This window comes from Mirounga leonina, unplaced genomic scaffold (genome assembly GCF_011800145.1).
Source record: "Mirounga leonina isolate KUSES-001 unplaced genomic scaffold, KU_Mleo_1.0 Mir_151, whole genome shotgun sequence".
NCBI classification, from domain to species: Eukaryota; Metazoa; Chordata; class Mammalia; order Carnivora; family Phocidae; genus Mirounga; species Mirounga leonina.
In genome coordinates, this window is record NW_023270377.1 from 89,971,133 (window position 1) to 89,993,334 (window position 22,202).

The window sequence follows — 22,202 nt, forward strand, 5'->3', positions numbered from 1 at the left end:
TTTTAATTAGCCCCCAAAGGCTAAGGACCTAACTTGTGGATTTGAGCATTCATTTCTCTAGAACCTCACCCTAATTCTCCTCCTGAACTGGGGTCTACAGGCAATGGGTGGGCCTGGTTACATTTCCTACCACCCTTCCTTCAGATTTAAAGCTACTGCTAATTTAATCACAAAATGAATGAGGTGTTTTAAAACTATGGCATGCCCAGACATTGAGTGGAATCAGAAATAAGAGACTGTGGTCATCCTGAAAAGTTGGCTGAGGAACGTACATCTGGTTTCTCCTGCTAGATCTAGTGTCCTTTGGGCCCAGGCTCTGGTTTTTGCTTCATTTAAACATATTTGATACATAGAGGCCTGGGGTCTGGGAGGAAATTCCCAGGGTATGTTTTGCCTGAGCTCTGTGTACATCTTCCCTCTCCATGCCCTGTCTGTCAGGCCACTTTGCTTAATTATTAGTAGCATTTTGTTTCCTAGCAACGGTATGTAGGATGAGCACGGAGAATCTTGCTTTCATTTTCTGCATACTTCATAAGGGGGTAGTGGAGACCCAACTGCTATGACCGGACTTTCATATCTTCCTATCACTTATGGGTGATAGGACCTGGGTCAAATTCATTTTTCCTGTTTCAGACTCCTAATCTCAAAATCATTAGGTTTTTGCAACCTAATGAGATCACTCAATACAACCAGCACAGAATGACAAGGTACACAGAAAGCTTCTCCTTAATAACCACCAATTCCTGACCCCTGCAGGCCCAGCACTGTGATAAAATTTACAACAGTCCTGCAAGATCGGTGTCTTTGGACCTCTTTCCTCATTTATGAAATCAGTGGAGAGAGGCGAAGACATTACAGTCAATCACAAAACAGGTACATTCTGAGTCTTGATGCCAAGGTCTGTCTCTGAATTTAAGGCTCTTTACAGTTCCACGAGTGTTTCTCAAACCATATAGGGTCCCTAGGCATTTCCTGAGGTATCTTCAGATTCTTGATCTATTCCAACTTTTGCTTTTAATTTCAATTATATACACAAATTCAGTTACTTTTGCAGAGGTAATTTACAATGAAAAGATAATTTTGAAGGCTAAAATTTTGGGGACTTAATTCTCTTAGACTGGGGTTGAAAGAGACTTCTCTTCAACCTTCCATGAGAACATTTTACATTTAAAGAAACTACCCCTTTTTGGCATTCAAATTTGAGAAATCTCCTGTCTCCTCTTTCTCTCCTTCCCTCCATTATGAACCCCAACACCCCACGAGTAAATGTGTATTTCTTACTCTTAATAAATGTACCTGGATCAAGGGGTTGAAGTGACCATCCTTTAAAAATGTCATGTATCTTTGAATTCACAGGTCTGTTTTTCCCCGCAAGGTTCTTCACATCAGCTTTTTTATCTTCAGAGCCGGGTACTTTCATGCAGTAATCCAGGAAACCATTGGATCTCATGATCTCTGTATAACCCTTCTCACAGCCACAGACTCCACCCTACAGCATCCAAAATAGTTTTATGGTTACACGGTGATGACAAAGAACAAGGTAAAAGTTGGAATCACTTAATACCTGTGTGATGTGTGTTATGGCGATTGGGAGTTTTTCAGCAATAGAGTTGCCCAAGAGATGAAAAACTGAGCAGTTCCTTTTTGTGAATTCCAAAGTCAACTCTTAAATACATCATCAGACTTTTCTACAGGTTGACAATTCTCATGCCTTCCAGGTATTCTTTATCTTTTCTCTCTTACAGAGATTTTAAGTCATTTAATCAAATTATCCTACACTCTCCCCCCAGTCGTGATGCCAAGGTCTGTCTTTACAGTTCCACGAGTGTTTCTCAAACCATATAGGGTCCCTAGGCATTTCAAATTCCTGCCCGCTCACTCGAACCTACTGACCTTGATGCTGAGAAGTAAAGCAACAGGGATTATGTACCAGCGCCTTTGGGCTTTGTGCTCTTTGATGTTGGTTTCCGAGCCAGCTGCTGAATGTGGCTTACCACCTTCGACCATTGATCACTAACTAGTCTGAACTACCTCTCTGCTTGCAGGCTTGGTTCTGCCCTCAAGGAGGGCAGCCTAAGTGGAGAAAAAAAAAAAAAGACTTCACCAAAGGCACATGTCCCACATTCTTCCTTGGAGTACCCTGAGTGTCACACTACAACACATTTCTAGTTGGCATTGTGACAATGTGTTCTTCATGTTTCTCTGTGAATTCCTGGTCATTTTCATGTACGATAAACCTCTCCAAGGTGCTGGCTAGGGTGAGATATAACAAACAAGGATTTCCTTCTGTCTCTAGCAGTGAAACTGAAAATAATTGTTCTTCCGTCCTCCAGGAAACAAAGACAACAGAGAAGAATAGAATAGAACAAGTTAAGCATAAAATTATGAATCTGAAGGGCTTTGCTGTAGGGGTGCCTTACCTGAAAATATATGGAATTTTTGAAACAGACCCCAGTCTCACACAGCCACTCAAGTCTGTATGATTCATCAGGATCAATATATTTGGGTCATCGATTATTAACACATCAATTTTAAGGAGCAATAGATACTAAAACTAAGGGGGGCACCTCAATCTTCTACAAAAGGAAAAGGCCAGAAAAGTAGGGTAAAATTAATAATTGCCCATTGTTTAGTAAAAGGCAGCATTCCTATAATGACATCACAGTATTTCATTTCAAGATATTACAGGGTGTTCAATAGAGAGCTAATTAATTAAGATCACCTCCAGTCTAAGTGAAAAAGCTGTAACTGATCACATGTGCCAAAAGTTCAAGGCAAAAGGTATTTGTTTTATTAAAGAGGGTATCCAGACAGTTGGTGGAAAGCTACACCTTCTACTTTGCAAACCTGATTAGCCTCTGAAGTTGTTGCTGACCTCTTTTCTCCTCTGTAAGCTTAGGTACTAGCTTTTCTGCAGTATAGAATTAGCCCACCTTGAAGTGAAAGAACCATAAAATAGGACTGAGTGCTTGAATTATTTTTAACCAGATCATTTTTGGAAAGAGCACATAATAATAAGAAACGTGTTTCTTTAAGGAACATGACATAATTTTATATATGCACTGCTCATTATGAGTGCCACTGATTAGAATACATTGCACATTCTGCATTAATTCCAGAGCAGTGGTAAATGGGAGTCAAGGGAGAAGAACGGAAGAAAGAGTTCTGCTTTAAAAAAATGCGTGCACATACGTAATTTTTCCTCATCAGCAAATATTTAACTTATTTTAAATGAACTGAAAATTTACTCATACTAGCGTAATCAATTTACTAAAGAATTAGCAAATATGAACATTGATAAGATCTTTCCAAATAGTTTGGGTAGATGAAAGGCTAATAAAGAATAAATCAACTGAGGACGTTTATTGATAAGCAGAGCTAATATGAATTAGCTATCTGAAAGACAGATTTGGCTATAGCCTTAAGACGTGGCCCTATTAAAAAAAAAAAAAAAATCCTTACTAGCTGTGATTATTCCTGCAAATTCCTCTAGATGGTACCGTGAGCACACGAAACTGCTGCTGTGGTCTACTGGAAAACACCCAACAGCATATGCAGAAGACAGCAGGTAAAGGTCTAGAAGTCTCCAGCACTAGGACTCACCTGTGTACAGTAGGAGAAAGGTTTTCTGCAGGCTGGATTGCACTGCCGGATAGCAGCAGGACGTGCCTGAGGGGAGCAGCCTCCTACAAAAAAAACAAAACAAACAAAATAACACAAAAACCCACCATCATTTGTGGACTTTTCTGTGCTAAACATTAAAAAAGAATTGTTTTCCTCTCTTGCCACTGTGTAACAGTATTCTTTTTTATATGCATTTGCTGACACAGAGGCCAGCTGTATTTTGTTGATTAGCAAGAACTGTTCAAGATGGGAGGCTCTGCTAACAAGATGGTGGCAGTAGTTTTTATACCTACTCATTGGCAATGTCATTCTAGCATATGGCTCTGCTTGAGGGCCACATCTGTGTGCCGGGCCAGGAAAAGAATGGATGAAATTTCAACTGAAGTTCAGGAGCAGAAAATATATCTGCTCAAAGACTCATTCTATGTATATTTTTCTCCAGTGCCTGAATACCTCAACTAGGCAATAAGCCAGTTGGCAACAACCAATGCTAAAAGGATGCCATGGATAGATTTATGGACCACAGTAGCAAACTCCTTGGTAAAACTTTAAAATGTGTCTTAACCAGAATGCGTCTACACACACACACACACAGTCATATATGGAGCTTGACACATTTTTAAAAGCAAATGTATAAGCTCCAGGAGAGGTGGTCATACATCTGATACCATACTTGCTGCTATTAAATATTTTTGAGTAAATGGATGGAATAATGTCTATACTCTGCAGTAATTTACATAGTAGCCATGCCTTTCAGGATTCGGGGACTAGTCTAAGAACTTGATGTGTTTGAGGGCAGTATTTAAATTGTATTTATGTAATACTGGTTTCACTTATAGATTCCAGCTTTTGCCTTACTATATAATTGTCACCCAATTATAGTTTATGATTTGGTAGCTAGCAAAAAGCTTTGAGCCTAAGATGGTGTAGGGAACAGATTTTTGTTTTCCCTGTGAATGAAGCAGCTAAATTCCTAGTGTAACTAAAAGTATAAAAATCCCCACAGGGGAAAAACAACAACAAAAAACCCTAAAATCCAGAATTATACCTACGTGTGAAATGGATAATTTGGACATGGTGTTGTTGCTACCCATACTGCTGGGGGCGCTGTTTCCACTCTTTTAACCAGTGATCTCCCAAGAGCAGTGTCTGCGCCCCTGGGGACAGAATCTCTAGGGAATCGGCTAGAAATACTAGAATTTGTGTAGTTCATATAATATTTTGTTTAAATTTAAGAAAGAAGCTGTAATACTTAGCAGCTGGTCGTGCTAACCTGAGCTCATCAGTGGATGGCCCAGTACTGTAGACTGGTGCAACAAGTACACTGAGGAGACTTGGATAGTGTAACCCTCATTTGCCAACTCTCAGCATGCTGCAGAGGATGCTGCTTGTGTGTTCTTGGTCAAACAGATTTGCAACGTATTTAGTTTCAACAATAACTTACAGAACGGGCAAGCAGCTTAAAATAAATTACCTTATGGATAAACTACAGATTAAAGGGAATACTAAAATGCAAATATAGGCAAATAATACCAAGAAGGAGCTGACAATTCTTCAATTCCTACAGAAGAATAGAAATTCTCTCACTGATATGATAAGCTCTGTCAGCTGCAGTAGCAGTAAAAACAATGACAATTTTCTCTGAGAAGGCATTAAAAAACGTTAAAATTGAGATCATTTGTACAATCAGATTGTATCCACTGTCAAGCAATAATGACTAGCAAAATATCCAAAACCAAGCTTCCAGTGCATGATACAAATCTTTATAACTTACAGCAAAAGTTTTTTTTGTGCCATTAAGAAATATAGTTTATTAATCTTTACCCACCCTTTTATTTTCAACTTTTGTATGTGTTTTATAATATGATATGGTAGCATCATAGAATTAGAATGTTGAGGTGTCATCAAAAACTTTTTACTGAGAAGGTACAGGATTTAAAACGTTAGAGACTATTGTTTTAAACTCCCATGTGTCTTCTTCAGCCTTTGTCTCAGAACATGATATTTAAGGAAATTTTATTGTGTAAGTCATTGGGTGTATTATGGGTCTTCAGATAGAATGGTTTGCTTTCTAAGAAGCAAAGGTCTATTGCTCAGCCGTAAGAATGAAGTCTTGCCATTTGCAACAACATGCATGGGCCTGGAGGGTATTATGCTAAGTGAAATAAGCAAGACAGAAAAAGACAAATACCATATGATTTCACTCATACATAGAATCCAAAAAAAAAAAAAAACCTCAGAACAAACAACAACAAAAAAGAACGCACCAGACTTATAAATACAGAAGATAAACTGGTGGTTGCCAAAGGTGGGGGAGCGGGTGTGTTGGGTGAAATGAGTGAGGAGGATTAAAAGGTACAAATTTCTAGTTATAAGTCACAGGGAAGAAAAATGCAGCATTGGGAATATAGTCAATAATGCTGTAATACAGTTCTCTTGGTGGGCATCTTGTATATAATTATTGGATCACTCTGTTGTACACCTAAATCTAATTTATTGTTAAATGCCAAGTACACTTCGATTAAAAATTTAAAACAAAATAAGGTCTAATGACAATTTGCTATGAAGATCATCTAAGGCCACCTGCCCAGTCTTCTTGTGCTTATAATTTGTAAGCTAATTCTTCTCACAAACAGCAACACTCAGAGATCTTTTTGAAGTGCCCACACAAATCTTAGGCAGGAATACCTGTGACATTAATGCCATCTGAACGTTGGCACCATACAGTTCGTTCATTATTGTTCCAAAGACTTGCTTTCCATGTGTAGTGATAACATTTGCCTCCTGCAAGTAAATATGATAACAGCGGTTCTATTACACCTCACGTAAAAATAGAATAAGCATTGATCAATCAAGGCTGAGAACTGAAAAGTGCTCTTGGTACCTGCACAAGGGCGTGTTTCTAGAACCTGCTGAGGGCAGCTGTCTTGGTTCTCAAAAGACTGGACTATAAATGTCCTTGACCTAGATTGGCGGCCCATTGTCTCGAAGCTTCTTCCATTGACGCAGGTTAATTCACATGTGCTCCATTCTGACCATTCCGTTGAGTGGCAGTCTCCTGGATGATTGTGCAGGACAGAGCAAGGAAAATAACATGAAAACTGGCACTTGAAACGTTTACACGGACAGGGTTGGTTCACAGTGAGATTTGTGGTGATGGTACAGTGATATGGGTGGGTTGTACACACTATACATTCGACCTTGACCAATTTTCCACTTAGAATACTAAGAATGATAATTTATGGTTTAATCTAGTCTAGCAAGAAAGTATCAAAAACCAGATTGCCATTACTTCACTTCAAATCATGGTGGTCTTATCTAGCGGACACCATCTGTCTTCTAGTAATAATAAACTTTTCAAAACAGTAACTCAGTTTTCAAAGAGGCACATAATGTCACAAAATAGACATTCATAGAAACCATATAAAGGGGAAAAGTCTCTGAAGTGAAATATCTGAGTATAAAGAATGTTTAAACATACATAATTATGTGTGTATACATATACATATATACACACATGCATACGTATGTATGTGTTTACACATGTGGATTTATTCAGCCACCTTAAACTTAGGCCATACAAGCCAGGTTGGTTATTGGGATTAAAATCAACTCATACATTTTATGTAACTAATGACCTTCACAATTACAGAATGCTTTCATGAACCCACAGCCTTACTTGCTTCTACCACACCATCTTTCCGGGGTTCCTCAACTCAAGGATCCAGTCAGCATTTTTTGAGTGCTGGTCGGTGTGCTAGATACTGTCAGGTTAGGCATTATTAACACATTTCCTAGATAGAGCAGCCATCGGTCCAAGGCACTAAATTCTACGTCCCTGATAAAACACCAGTGATGTGACAAAATTCCAACTTCATTCTTAAATTTCCAAGTCCAGTGCTTTTTTGCCTCTTACCTACTTTGCCTCAACTGAAGCTGTGGGGATCTTCCAAAGTCATAACTTTATTAATTGTGGTTAATTCAAAACTTCAATTTCGATGAGAGCTTCTCCAGGAAAAAAAAATAGAAAATGAATTTGAAAAGCACCAGGGAAGTCCCTCCCAATCACTTAAAACCGCATACCTGGGCAAGGCACAGAACATGGCTGTTTCAGGATGCTGTCTTGAAAAGGCATTTCTCCACACAGGGCATCATCTACACTTATAGCCGAGTGAGAGATTGAACCATTGTGGACCACGCAGGACAGGCTGCGGATCTGGACTCCTTCCCCACAGTCTCCACCCTGTTAAAGGAAAGGATACTGTCAGAATTACCCAGACAATTAGCATATCCCAGTTTTTTGGCTCTTGCCACCTCCTGGCCAAGAAAATCAGCAGCTTCCTCCTCTTGGGAGTTTTCAAGTGTTGACAATAAAGCATACTGAGCAATTCTCCTAGAGCTGATAGAGAAGTTGAAGTAGAAATGCAAATTTATTCCGTGGAACTTATGTACTCAGAATATGACGATTCGTTTTGGAACTCAGGATTGACTGAAAAAGAACAAACAAGATGAAATTTGTCTAGGTGTATGTATTAAAATGGCCTAATCCATAATCACTCCCCAAGAGAGCATGTATAGCTACAGGGCATACATTTCTCTTTTACTTTGCTCGTTTTTCTTTGGTAGGGAATTCAGTCCTTTCTCATATGGATTAGGTTGGGGTTTCCAATAAAACACTAGTTTTCTCTCTTGCCACAAGAAGTTGTTTTTCCCAGCATGCCTTCTGTGTTGAATAATGTTTTCTTGAAGATACTTAATACAAATCCCACTCAGATTTTTCTGGGCAATTAGAAAAAAAATTGTGCAGTGTCTCACAGAAACAGAAACTTAGAACTGGAAAGCTCTTAGTGGTTATCTGACCTAACCATCTGCCTGATGAAAGGTTTCCTACTCTAACATTTTTGGCGGATACTCATGAGTATTTTCTCCTCAGTTTTTGTCAGGGGTTCATACTTCAAAAAGAAGTCCACTGGATATTTGGATAGCTTTAGATAGTAGCTCTGTTTTTCCATAAGTACCTTAGAAAACAGAGCTGAAGCTAAGGAAGTAAAATCCCAAGAGTGAGGGTAAAGAACTATAGCAGGAATGGAGGGGAAAGCAAATACGAGGTCGTGTGTTACCAAGCTGGCCTCAACTTTGCAAGGAAGCCCAGCTGGTTTCTTGGACACCCCTATCTTCCAGACAGGCCATGTGGTAACAGCATGCCTCAGGAGCATCCAAGACGGGGGAGGGAGGCAATCCCAGGCACTATTAACTCCCCTAAACTTGTGAGGTGTGTTACTCAGTTCCCACTAATGCCAGGAGTCAGTGGGAAGAGCTAGAGTTTTCATGACTACTGCTCATATGGTGGCCAAGGGGGAGAGAGAAAGAGCTAGAGCGAGCTCCCACCTCTGTACCTGTGCGGCGGCAGTCAGCGATGCCACGTGCTTTAATCCAGTAACTCATTATTCGGTGGCAGTCTGGTAACTGTGCCCCGCACTGGGAAACCAGGTTTCATGTTCTTTTTATGCCCTCCTCAGTTTTATGCTGCAGGAGCCAGAAACTGGCTCTCCAAGGCTTTGGAGCTGCTGTGGCCTTTGGAGAGGCAAGACCAAAGGAGGAGGAGGTGATTGACTAATGCAGTCAGGATAGCGGGCCAGGGCATGGAGCAGGTCTGGGGGCTGCTGGGCCTGCCGAGCCCCGACCAGGGCCAGGCACTGTGGCAGCAACTGCCAAGTGCCAAAGGCAGGTTGTGAACAGACTGCTGGACGCAAAGGCTGCTACGGAGTGGCTGCTGAGAAAAATTCTTTACATAACAAGGAAGTTAGGTTCAAAGACCTACTGGCAAGGAAGAAAAGGTGCGACTTAGAGGAGGTCCAAGTTGTAGCAACTTAAAGCTTGAAAATCTGAATAGGCACATAAATTGAGGCTATCATTTTTGCTTCTAGAGAGGTTTTAATAAGAATTATCATTTGTTTATCTAAGATGGCAATTCCCACACCTGACTTATCAATCCTTCATACCTGCTCTAAAATCATTTCTCTGGTGATTGTGAAACTGCCAAAGGAAATGCACCCTAATTTTGAACATAAGTGTAGTTTTAGGGAGATGAATAGAGGTTCTGATTTAATTCACAGTAGATTCATTTAGCTCTAGTAAATGTTTACTCTCTAAAGTCGAAAATAGTTGTAAGTTGAATTTCTTTCTTTTTTAGGGAAGGGGGTCTCTCTTAGAAGTCATTATTCTGGATGATGGGTCCATTGCAGAATTGTCTGAGGTGTATGTTTTGCTATAGAGTGCTTGGAGAGAAGAGTCTGAAGCCACGGCAGCAGGCATGAAATTTGCTGTCTGGAACCTCGGGTAACAGAAGATGCAGCTGATTAGAGTTTTCTTTGAAAATGACCAGAAACAAGTCTCCATCAGGGATTCCTTTCAAAACCAAGACAAATAATAATATGCTCCTAGTAGGTATCCAGAGTCAACTTTCCTTGACAACAGCAGCCAAAAATGAAGAGAAATCAGCATCCGAATGATAATCTCATTCAAAAGGCAAGCATTCACTCTCATTCATGAAGCTTTACACACTAGAGACTGAAAACAGACCCAGGCTTCTTTGAGCAAGACTGTCAATAAGTGAGGATTCTTTCACCGACTCTCCGCTATCCGTATCATTAATGGATGTTTCGTATGCTCTGAACTGGCATCTCCACCAGATGTGGAGAGGCAGATGGTGATAATAATCATCATAGTTTTAATCAAAATTATAATAGCAACTACAATTTATTGAGCTCTTAATTTATGTCAGGTACCATGGTAAGTACTGTATTAAAACTGTGTAATCCCTACCAAAAGTTCCCAGAAAAACTGGTACTATTGCTACTCTCCTGATAGAGATTAAACAAACAAACAAAAAAACAGACCTGGAGAACTTACAGCCTTGGCAAAATTTGCAGAGCTAGCTAGGAACTGACAGAACCTTGACCAAAATGAAGCCTGCTAGACTTAGAAGTCTGAGCTCCTAACACAGATTCATCAATATATGTGTGGATACATATGTTATCAACTGAGGACTCTGGAAAGAAAAAACACTAAAACAAGTGAAGCCTGACAATGAACCCTTCCTTGTGCTAATCTCTTTCCATGTAAGATTGTGGCCGAACTGGCACGTCCGCTGAGCCCTGTGTTAGCGCCTCTGGTGGTCTGATCCACTGGATGGCAGAGGGCCACTTGGACATTCCCACCACCCTCAGGGGATGAGTGCCCAACGTGTATTTGGCAGGCAAGGACAGCCAGGACAAGGAGAAGCAGGAGTGCAGCTGTGAGACAGGGGATCTTCCCTTGTGTGTAGAGGCCTACATGCATTTTGGTCAGTAATTCCAAACTCTGTTGACATATACATTGAAGAAAAAGCCACCTGCTAAAAAGATACTGGGTTATCTGTCTCACAAAGAGTTCACAGATAGGCTTCAAGAAAAGCAGAAATGCAGCTTGAACTCAGGCATTCATCATGCTTCCCTTTCTCTTTTGCCTCCTCTTTTTTCTGTGTCACCCTCTTTGTTTCTTCTTCTGAGCTACCTATCTACAAGGCAGGAAAATGTGGCAGGTAAGAGTCCTGAATACACTGTCTTTGAACAGCTTCAGTTCCATTCCAAATTCTTAGGGAAGAAGGCTGACTGGCCCTGTTTGGGTAAGGTGCTCACCCTGGAACAATTAACTGCAGATGTGTTTTTCAAGAGCTTTGCCTGGATTAAATGAACTGCAGAGTTTCCTCCTGGCTGGAGGTGCCAGTGAACAAGAAGAAGCTCATCTAGAAATCGGAAGCAGCTCTGAAATTTCTGGATGCACTTGCTGCTAGGGTCTCCGAGCCTGGGTATCTCCAATGGATGCCACGACCCCCAGCCCCCACTGGCAATTCTAAAGAAAATGTTCACAACCCACCACTCTTGCTCGCATGGTTCTGGCAAAAGCGCAGTATGTGACAGCAACATGAAACACTATATTTGGCATTTCCCTATAATGTTCCCATGGGACAAGTGGGCAGATTTGTGTGTTAAAAAAAAAAAGGCTCCTGACACCCGAGAAGATTAAAAAGGGAAGATATGAAAGAACAAGGAAGGTAGAGTAGTGGTTGTATGCCTGGCGAGACTTGGAGCTGGGGGTTTATCAGGCCCCCACCCTTCCCTCCCTCCCCGCTAACTTTTTTCTCCCTTCCCCTGCAATGGGTCCCTGAATTCTTTGAGTTTATTTTCTCTACTCTGTCAACAGTTATCACCGTGCTACGGAAGAACATTTCTTCCATTTCCTTACTGGGATTCCAAGCAGGATTTACAAATTGCTCAAGATTTAGGAAAGAAGATTTTCAACTAGTGGACAAAGTATTCATACTTAAAGCCATTAGGTTACTATTGAATTAATGAGCATGGTTATCTTATTTTCTGTATAAAGGAGACTGAACAAATGTACCACACATTTTTGTTCCTCTGGAACTTATTAAAATACATGGGCATTTAACTCTGCAAGATAGTAATGCTGCATGACAATGTCATCCTGACAAGAACACTAAACATCTCTATGAGAATACTCTGCAGATTTCTTAATGCATAATCACAATTATTGTTATCTAATTAAAATGTGCTTTGGAATATGAACTGAAGGATAAACTAGTAAAATAAGAAAATAAAAAAAGTCAATGTGCTTTTTCTTACACAAGAAACCACAGAGAAAATGCAGTAGAGGATCTTTGCTGATCCAGCAAAAGCTCTGGGTATGTGATATATGATGATGTTGCTAGGCATTTATATTTCATGTCAATAAAAAAGTAATCATTGAGGAAAATGTAGTAACCTTGGTTCGTGTAATAATGTTAAAATATAACTTTCCTACACTTTTGGTTTTCTGCCCATATGCAAGATTTTGGCTAAGCCTAAAAGTGCCTCTTTAAGAAATAGAGTCCACGGCAAGCTGTGCATTTCCATCGCATCAGGGTTTTGCCTAATTAAATAATACTTTGATATTTTCACCAAGCCAAGAACATAACCTTGTATTCCGGAGAATGCCTAAGAGAATGAAAGTCCCATGACCCTGTTAGAATCAGTGCCTAATGAATTGCTATTTTCCTAGCAACACCACTTGGCATGAGGTTAAGTCATTTGGTTGTAGTTTTTTTTTTTTTTTTTAAAGATTTTATTTATTTATTTGACAGAGACACAGCGAGATCAGGAATACAAGCAGGGGGAGCGGGAGAGGGAGAAGCAGGCTTCTCGCCGAGCAGGAAGCCCGATGCGGGGCTCGATCCCAGGACTCTGGGATCATGACCTGAGCCGAAGGCAGATGCTTAACAACTGAGCCACCCAGGCACCCCTGGTTGTAGTTTTGCGTGTGCTCTATTGCATAAAAATACATTGTGCCAGACCCCTGATGCTGTGAAATTTATTCCATCAGCACATAGGTTGACCAGACAAATGCTTTAGACATACTAAGAAGCATTTCCTTAAGTATTATCACGTGACCTACCTCCAATTTACATGAGGACCAGTTGCTGAGGACCCAGCTGTAACAGGGTGTCACTGGGCAGGTTTTCTGCTGGGTCAGCTCTGTGGGGCATGGTCGTCCTTCTCCTTGGGTTGGCATAATGATAAATCGAGTCCGGCTCATTCGACCTAAAATGATAAGGAAGGTGTTGGCTTTTTGTTTACAGGCTGGCTTAGTAAGGGAATTAAAAACCAGAATGTTGCTTTACATACATAAGTCTTCATTAAAATATGCTGAACTTTGTCACGTCTTGCTCTCAGCTTTTCTGCCATTTTAAGTTAGGTTTCTATGGGCATGCAGGTTATATAAGGTCTGCATAATGCTTAAGGTTTTGGAATTCTGTCTGCCTTCTACTTCTTTAGTCTTCCTAACTCCAAATTCTGTATTGTTGCCCAAATAGACTGATACTGTAAACATTGGGGGAATGCTAATTAAGTCAACAAATATTAAGCTCCAAGATGATCTAGGCATCTTGCCATGTGCTAGGGATACAGGGATGAAATTTCCAGATGCAGCTTCTGCCCTCACAGACCTTGTATTTTAGGCCAAAATTAAAAATATTCAAAATAGAGTTGCATCTTTCTTGTGAGGTTCTAAATTAGCAAGGAGGGTAAAAATTGTACAAAACCCAAATTACCCTAGAAAATTCCTTAGGAAGGTGCCACCACAAGGTCTCCAGACTCTCTTTCAATTAATTCAATATGGACAATGGTCCTACAGTTTAGGGCCAAATTCCTTTTTCACTGAACACAAGATGAAGTTGTTGGCTTGTGTGAAGGAACCCGGATGTTTGAAAAAAGCATGTTCAAATATTGGTATTCCAATTCATAAAAAAAAAAAAAAAGGCAGTTGGCTAATAGGAATAGCAAAGGAAAGAGCAGGGTTCCCATGTCATTTTATGCCCACTCATAGGCAGCAGGTCATAAACCTATTAAAGGGGAATAGTGGACAGAATTTTAATGTCTGTGTTTCTCTCTTGCTCTCTCCCCCACTCACTCCTGTCTTAATCTTTCTTTATTGATGAGATTCTATGTGCAAGTAGTTTCATTACTATTGTCTATGAATATGATGTCCTTCCATTGTTGTTATAAAGTTAACTATGTAATTGTATTTGTGATAAAAAAGAAAAAGAGGGTTCCATGAAAGCATGTTATGGGGACATAGGCCAGTCTGGGAGGCCATCAGAACATTTCTGTCAGCAGCTGACCTTTGAGCAGAAATCTGAAAAAGTCAGCCAGACAGGATATACAGAAAGTGAAGAAAGGGCATGCGAAGAAGTCCTGAGATGCAAAGGAGCAAGCCACATTTGAGGAACTGACAGGAGGGCAACGTGGCCCAAACAGAGCTACAGGAAGATTAGGTTGAGGTAGTGCTATGAAAGCTATTAAAGTACGGTCCTTTAGTTGATGTCAAAATTCTAGATTTATATGTTAAGAAAAATGGAAAGCTAGGGAGGACCTCGACACAGAATTCACTTGGAAGCCCTGGGTTGGAATAATTCTCAGATGCCCTCAAGTTCAGGGACAAGTAAGAGTGACTCACCTTTCAGTGGACTAGACCTCTTACTGGCTACCAGAAGATTATAGATTTTGTGGTAAACTAATTCCCTCTGAGAAAACCTTTGAGGAAAAAGTTTTTTGTTTTTTGTTTTTTAATTAGGCTCCAGGCCCAGTGTGAAACACAACATGGGGCTTGAACTTACCACCCTGTGATTGAGACCTGAGCCAATATCAAGAGTCGAAAACTTAACCGACTAAGCCACCCAGGAGCCCCTAGGAGGTTCCAATCACTGCAGTCTTCATCCTTGAGATTTAGGCTTCTGTCCCTAACATGGTGCTTCACATATATTAAACACTAACTGAATATCTGTTTAATTCATATTTTCATACATTGTCTACATGATATCTGGTATCTGAAAATGTGTGATGATAAAGCAATATAATTACTGAGCAGGTACCAAATACTAAGGTAATATTCTAAATACTTAAATGCCGAAGAATAACAACAACCCTAAAGGAAAATTCTTCACATACTATGGATAAGGAAAATGAGGGAGACTTTAACTCACTTGTCTATGGTCAAAAAAATTAGTAAGTTCCAAACAGGATTCAACCTCAGTTCTTCTCCAGAGGCTGCTGTGTTAGCCCTGAGTTGAGAGAGCAAGGATAGCTACTTACCACGTTCTTTTATGGGAAGGTAAAATTTGAGTCAAAAATGACACATGCTTGGTTAACAACATAATTGACCCATTCTTCTTGGGTGAGAGTTCCTATGAAGACCATGTGTTTTTGATGTTCTACCCAGCATCACTCAAATCATATCAGTTGGACATCATTCATATGAAATGTTGTCCCTGTTTGAATACATTTAGTTTAAGATTTTACATTAATTCTTGCTTAAATACTCATCAGTTTTATAATAATCTTTATGTTTATTCTCTTAACCTAAATAGCTATTACCCTAAATGTCATTATAATTGCATTTCATTATTTTTCATTATATTCATTATAACCAAATAATTTCAAGTTTGTTCTTGAATTGATGGCATGCAGGTGGCTATTACTTTAGAACTATTTTAGTTATTTCTATTAAAGTGACAGATACCTTTGGCTGGACATAGAGGTGGGGGGAACCTAATGTATTCAACAGGAAAAAAATGATGCTATTACTTTTTGAAATAATGAAAGTCTTAAAATCATTCATTGAAAGCACAGCCATATGATTTCTCTGCCTTTTGCTATCCTAACACAAAAATAAGGTTTTCAAACAATGACGATTACTACTGCCTTTTGCTATCCTAACACAAAAAATAAGGTTTTCAAACAATGCTGATCACTACCAAGAACACATATTTAAAACCAAGGAACTTATAATAATCCTACATTTTGAAGCATATTGCCATGTTTAAGTGGCTAATATTAAAGTTCAATGACAAAAATTTTGCTAATGAAGGCATGAGTATGTAAAAGGTTTCTGTGGGGGTACTTGATATCTTTTGAGTTTCTTTTTTAATTTTATTTATTTGTCAGAGAGAGAGAGAGAGAGCACAGGCAGGGGGAGTGGCAGGCAGAGGGAGATGCAGGCTGCCTGCTGAGCAGGGAGGCAGACCTCTATTTCAGGACCCCAAGATCATGACCTGAGCTGGTCAGCCACTTAACCGAGCCACCTAGGCACTCCTCTTTTTTCTAAGTCAGGGATAATTGGGCTGTATTAAATAATCAGAGAAAGCACCCCCCAAATTAAACACTCTTTCACAAATCCTGCAGTTGTAAATATTACATCTAGCTACATGGAATACAGATGGTATCAATAAGGAGGCCCACCATCTCCAATGGTAGTAGTCTAAAATTGCCTGGGATTCCAAACATAAGACAGGATGGAAAATCCAACCAAGCAATCTCTCTCAACACTGATTATTCTAAAAGGAATCCTTAAAATCGGGAGCCTAAAGAAATTGTTTTGGTGATAGTGAATTTTCATTTGGGGGGAAAGCAGTGGAAAATGTGGCCAAATTAAAGATATTTAAAGTTACAATGTGATATAGAACATAAGAGAAAGAGAATTTAAAAAAAATAGCTGATGTATGGTGAAAAGAAACCTGGACTTGGCATCAAAATTCTCTAGTTGGAAACAGTTCTCTCAATTTGACAGCTCGTAAATGATGTGACTACATGGAAGTATTTTAACTCCTCTGAACATGAATTTCCTCTTCTGTAAAATAAAGTAGAAAGTTCTTACTGAGAATAATTCATGCTGGGGAAAATGCCACGTAACAATCCATCTGTTGCAATGGGAATTAAATTATTTTTAATAAAGTCTAAATGGGACTTTTTCTGGAACTAAAAAGTATGCAAGTGAGTTTACTTGATCTAATATCAACTACCATGTAGATGATAGCTGCAACAATGTAATCATTAGGACAAATAATAAATTAGCTATTAATATTTCTTATGTAATTTTATGATTACCCTATAAAAGATCCATTGTTTCATGACTGGCTTTTGCAGTTTGATCATCAGAGTCTTTGGCCTTCGACTCACTTTTCATCAAGTTTCCCAAGAGCTCCCTTTAATCTTTGGTGTACAAATCGTTCCCTTTTGTATCCATTTGTTTTGGGTACATACTCTATTTGCAGCTAGAGACTGACCAGCAAATACTCTGATGAAATGACAGAACATGTGTCAGTGGAGAAAGCTTGTTGGTTGGGGGATGGTTTCATAAATGGTCATTTCATCAGTGAATATTTTGGTATTATAAAGGCTTTGGCTTCCTTCAGAACTCACAGTTATGCTGACTCAGGTGAAAAGTACTAAAATGATGAGGATTCCTTAGAGTCATCTCACATTGGTTATATAAATAAAAAAAATACCATATATAAACCACCTTAACAGTATATCTAAAATATAACAGGTGGTTGTTAAAACTTCTATTTTTCGCCATTTATTTTAACAACTGCTATTTCGTATCTATTTCTAGAACTGGCGTTGACTATTTCTATCGGTATTTTACTAGGCTTATGATATGAAATGCATACAACTATGAAATCCCTAATGATTCTGCCTTGTCCCAACCCACCAAACCTCTTACAGTACAGCTTGGATTCCTTCTGCCCTCAGAGTAAGAGTGAAGATTGCTACCATGCATATCCCGATGCTTCCAATCTGAAAATGGGGGCATTTTCTTGGACACTCTGTCTGGATTCCTCGTTTGGGTTTATCTTTTTCAGTAAAAGAGGACTAGGACTCTATTTGGAAACTGAATTCAATAGTAGCTATAGATAAGATGTTTAACAAGCAATACCAAAGAGATGTAAAAACAGAAATCGACTGTGTTCATCTACTCTCCAGGCTATAAAGGATAGAAAAGCACTCCCTTACAAAATATGTTTCCGATTTAATAAAGACCCGAATTATAGTAGGGTAGCTTTGCTAGCAATTCTCGGAGCCTTTTCCTCTCCTCCCTTGAGGAATATTGGGAACTCATTATGAGCAACAGTGATATTGGGTCTACTGTTACATTAGCAATAATTACTTGCAATGAAGAAAAAAGAACTGCATGGTAAGAATGCCAAAAAAACCCAACAACAGTGAGGTACATGAATGGTAACACAAACACACACCCCACACACACCCAAAGTGAGCCCTATATGGTACCTGCGTATAGATTTAAAGCATTTTGGACCAGATCACACTCCCATTGAAGTATTCAGACTTCACTCTGGGGCCCCACTGACAAAGGGGATGTGGAAAAGGTAAGCAGTAAAAAAACCTCACAAAGCAGTTTAAATTTTGTCAATTTATAAATTTATAAAAGGAAATGGAATCAATGCAGTGGTTCTCTGACCAGACTTTCAGATCCAAGGAGCCAGCCATCATATACCTTTATAGTGGCGCGTTTTAAACAATAGTTCTTCTGCGGCCCTGACATATGGTCATTGGCTTAAAAATTATGGTTTTGATAGCTCTGGACAGTTTGAATATGACCAAACAATGCAAAGTATATATATAGGGGAAAGTGGAAAAGGAAATACAAGAATAATGAGCAATAAAGAACATACCTATTTAACCTTAAATAGTTCATTAACTAAAATATCTGAGCAATTTAGATGAACATACCCATAAACCTCAATGCACTGCAGACATGTAACTATAACAACAGTAGTATAAAGAAGTCACTTTGAGCTTATAGCATGTCATTTGAATATTATGACTGGTTTGCTTTCTACCTAGGCATTATTTCTTTTGAATAGGAATTGAATTTTCAAGGCATATGCATAATGGTCTTCCAGAGCTGACATCTACAAGGGATTGGCCAACTTACACCAGAAAGGGTGGGGCTCAATGTCACTAACCTCAAGTTGATGGTAGTCCTTTCTGATGTGCACCCAACGACTAGGTTACTTAATACAGTGTTTCCACTTTTAAGTTTTTCCTCCTATGGATTTATTCTTTTTTTTTTTTTTTAAGATTTTTATTTATTTATTTGAGACAGAGAGAATGAGAGACAGAGAGCATGAGAGGGAGGAGGGTCAGAGGGAGAGGCAGACTCCCTGCCGAGCAGGGAGCCCGATGCGGGACTCGATCCTGGGACTCCAGGATCATGACCTGAGCCGAAGGCAGTCGCTTAACCAACTGAGCCACCCAGGCGCACATCCTATGGATTTATTCTTAAGCTTTTGGTGCCTGCTACTTAATATTAGTAACAAATACTAGCAGATGGCAAAATAAATGAAAAAGAAACCAGCGGATACCAACAAAAACCTCATTAATAGCTGGTCATGTCAATCTATTAATCAATTTTTATCACATGTGTCTCTGGTTAAGACAACTTATTGTATAATACCTTTTGTCATTATAAAAGTATTCCTTGTTATGGAGGGGAGAGACTAAATTACTTAAGTGAATACAACGTGCTATGATACAGAGGTGATATAGCAATATTCTTAGTTTTGCTTAGTTCTTTTCCCTTCCTTATCCTGCCTGCTTGGCTCTCCCTTCCCCCGAGAGCACCTGTTCTCCCTACTACCCTCAAATAAATCACTTCCACAAGAATCCCAATCTCAGACTCTGCTTAACACACATTTATTAATATTCTCACTTCGTAAACTGAAGCTCAGAGAAGTTAAAACATTTCTTTTGCAAAATCACACAACTAGCAAGATTGGAATAAAGATCTATCTTACTCTAAAAGCATGTGCTTCTCAAAGGTTTTCATCTGGTCCAAGTCAGGTATCCGATGCTATGCTGTAATTGTTAGTACACTTGGACAAGTCTGAAATGTGTACTTAGGTCTACCCTGTGCAACAAATGTGTTGCCTGTTTTCATATATTTCAAATTTTCCTTTGGTAAAATATAATTAAAATTATAGTACTAACATCATCTTCCACTCTGAAAGCTCTTTATTTGTTTTGGGGTACTTGTCAGTAAATTTCTGAAAGCAGTGGAAAGTTACATCGTCTAAAATGTTCAGTTAATTTCATGGGCTCTTTATACTGGAATCTCCTGTTTAATTCTCTTAACAAATATCACTTATAGGCACCAGGCTGGCTCAGTTGGTAGAACATGTGACCTTTGATTTCAGGGTTGTGAGTTTGAGCCCCATGTGTGTGTGGAGTTTACTTAAAAAAAAAAAAAAAAAAAAACTTAAAAAAATACTGACTAGATGTTTTATCCAAGTTTAAGTGTAAACATTGTTTTAAATATACACTCTGGTGGTCATGGATTTGGGATCAATGTTATTTTCTTTTTCTATTTTATTATGTTATGTTATCAATGTTATTTCCTAATGTAACAGAGTGGGGAAAACTTTTGGCTCTGATTGGCAACCTGAAGACTGATCTTTGGCCTGTGGTTGGCATTGTTAGAGATGGAAGATATGGTAACAGTTCTGCATTCAGAGCTACGGTCCAAGGGCTTCCCCTACAGAGGGATTCCTTGGCCTATCTGAAAATTGCTGCAGGCATCCAGATACCGGTCATCCGAGAGAACACTCAAGTTAGGCAAGATAAAGATTCCATGTGTCCATCAGAGTTACACCTTTCCTAGGTAATGTTGGCTCCCTGCAGCTACGTTCCAATTGATAGGCTAGATAATGCGTGACATGACTGATTAGGAAACAAGTATACATTTAGGAGGCTTAAAATTCCGGGGGACTTCTTAAAACCCTTACTACTCTTTGTGTTCCAATCTGAGATCCATTTCCTCTGCTTATTTTTAAATCTCTATAAATTATGAGAATTTTTATAAAGTGATACACAGGACCATGGACATAACATGAACATGTACAAGTACAGTGTCAGATGCAAAGGGGCAAAATAGAACAAATAGAGCTTTGGAGACACTTGAACATGGCTTTGAATCTTTCCTCCATAACTGACAAGCTACATGACCTTGAGCAGCTTACTTATCACCTCACTTGTAAAGTTATGCCTATGCCTATATTTTGTGGTATTGTAAAAAGTTACTAAAACACTTCGGGCTCCAATAATTGTGCCTTTGACCAAGAGATGTTAAAAAGTAATTATTCTAACATTTCATCAGCTTACAGATAAAAAGTAGTGCGAGTTCTGCAAAGACTAGTTCAAAGACCTACAACTTGCCATTGGAAAAGCCAGCTCGAAAACTCAGATCTCCTGGTTTCTTGTTCAGTCTTTTGTTTTCCCCATTCTACCATTCTATAATTTAGCTTCTTATTCTCTTGTCATAGGGACTAATTGCTTGATATAACAAATAAGTTTGAATTGTTTAACTATTGGACTGTGCCTAATCAAGGATACCACAGTGATCACATTTTATACAGACACTAAAACTGAAGGTTACCAGCTTACCTTTGCTTAAAAAGAAAAAAAAAAAAAAGCCAGAAAAATAAAAAAGTTGGGGTACTTTGGAGTTAATACAAAATTATTTTTGCATTATAGGCCAGAGTTGACAAAAATTATATGTCATCTGGGAAACACAGAATCGGGCTGGATTTCATAATGTAGGAAACATAAACTCATATACAGTGAATTAAAAAATACAAAATAGGAAAAAAATCAGTTTGGGATTAATAAAATTCTTAGAGTGTTATCAGTTAAATAATAATTATGAATAATTCATGATATGCTAAATTTAGGGAGTTCTACATTCCACTGAACTGATGAAAATTCAACAAAGAACATGACTAATCTAAATATTAAGCTCTTCTATTACAAGCTTTGATCTTTGAAATCTATCTAAAAAGATCCCTTAGTGGAAGCTTAGAATCAGTCTCCCTCTGACGTGAAATAAATTGGATTCAAACTGTTCTAACCTTGAAATCTTTAACACAATTAGAAAGTATATGCCAAGCATCAGGTGTACATTAAAGAGGCAATCCAGACACTTGGAAAATAAAGAAAGAGCTCATTTCAGAATCTCTCCCCAGATCAATGTAGTTCTGTGGATTTGATAGTGAAGTGTGGCTCGTGGGGGGAGCATCTGGGACATCTAGCACACCAGCATTTGCCTGACAGCCAGCGAATTCATAAACTGAGACAACTGTGTGAACTTTTTTGCCTTTGATAAAGAAGTCAGCGGAGAGCCACAGG

The 22,202-nt window shown here is 39.0% G+C and overlaps 1 protein-coding gene across 1 annotated transcript in view; it reads right to left on the reverse strand.

Annotated features, from left to right (window-relative positions):
• Positions 1 to 7,693: 7,693 nt before the first annotated feature.
• The window catches only part of LOC118011683 (thrombospondin type-1 domain-containing protein 7B-like), a 74,206-nt gene continuing 59,697 nt past the window's right edge, over positions 7,694 to 22,202 (reverse strand). The window contains exons 5-6 of the mRNA XM_035006540.1: positions 13,117 to 13,262; positions 7,694 to 7,867 (exon numbers count right to left, since the gene is read on the reverse strand). Coding sequence (XP_034862431.1) covers positions 7,694 to 7,867; positions 13,117 to 13,262 — 320 coding nt within the window. The remainder of the gene's footprint in view (positions 7,868 to 13,116; positions 13,263 to 22,202) is intronic.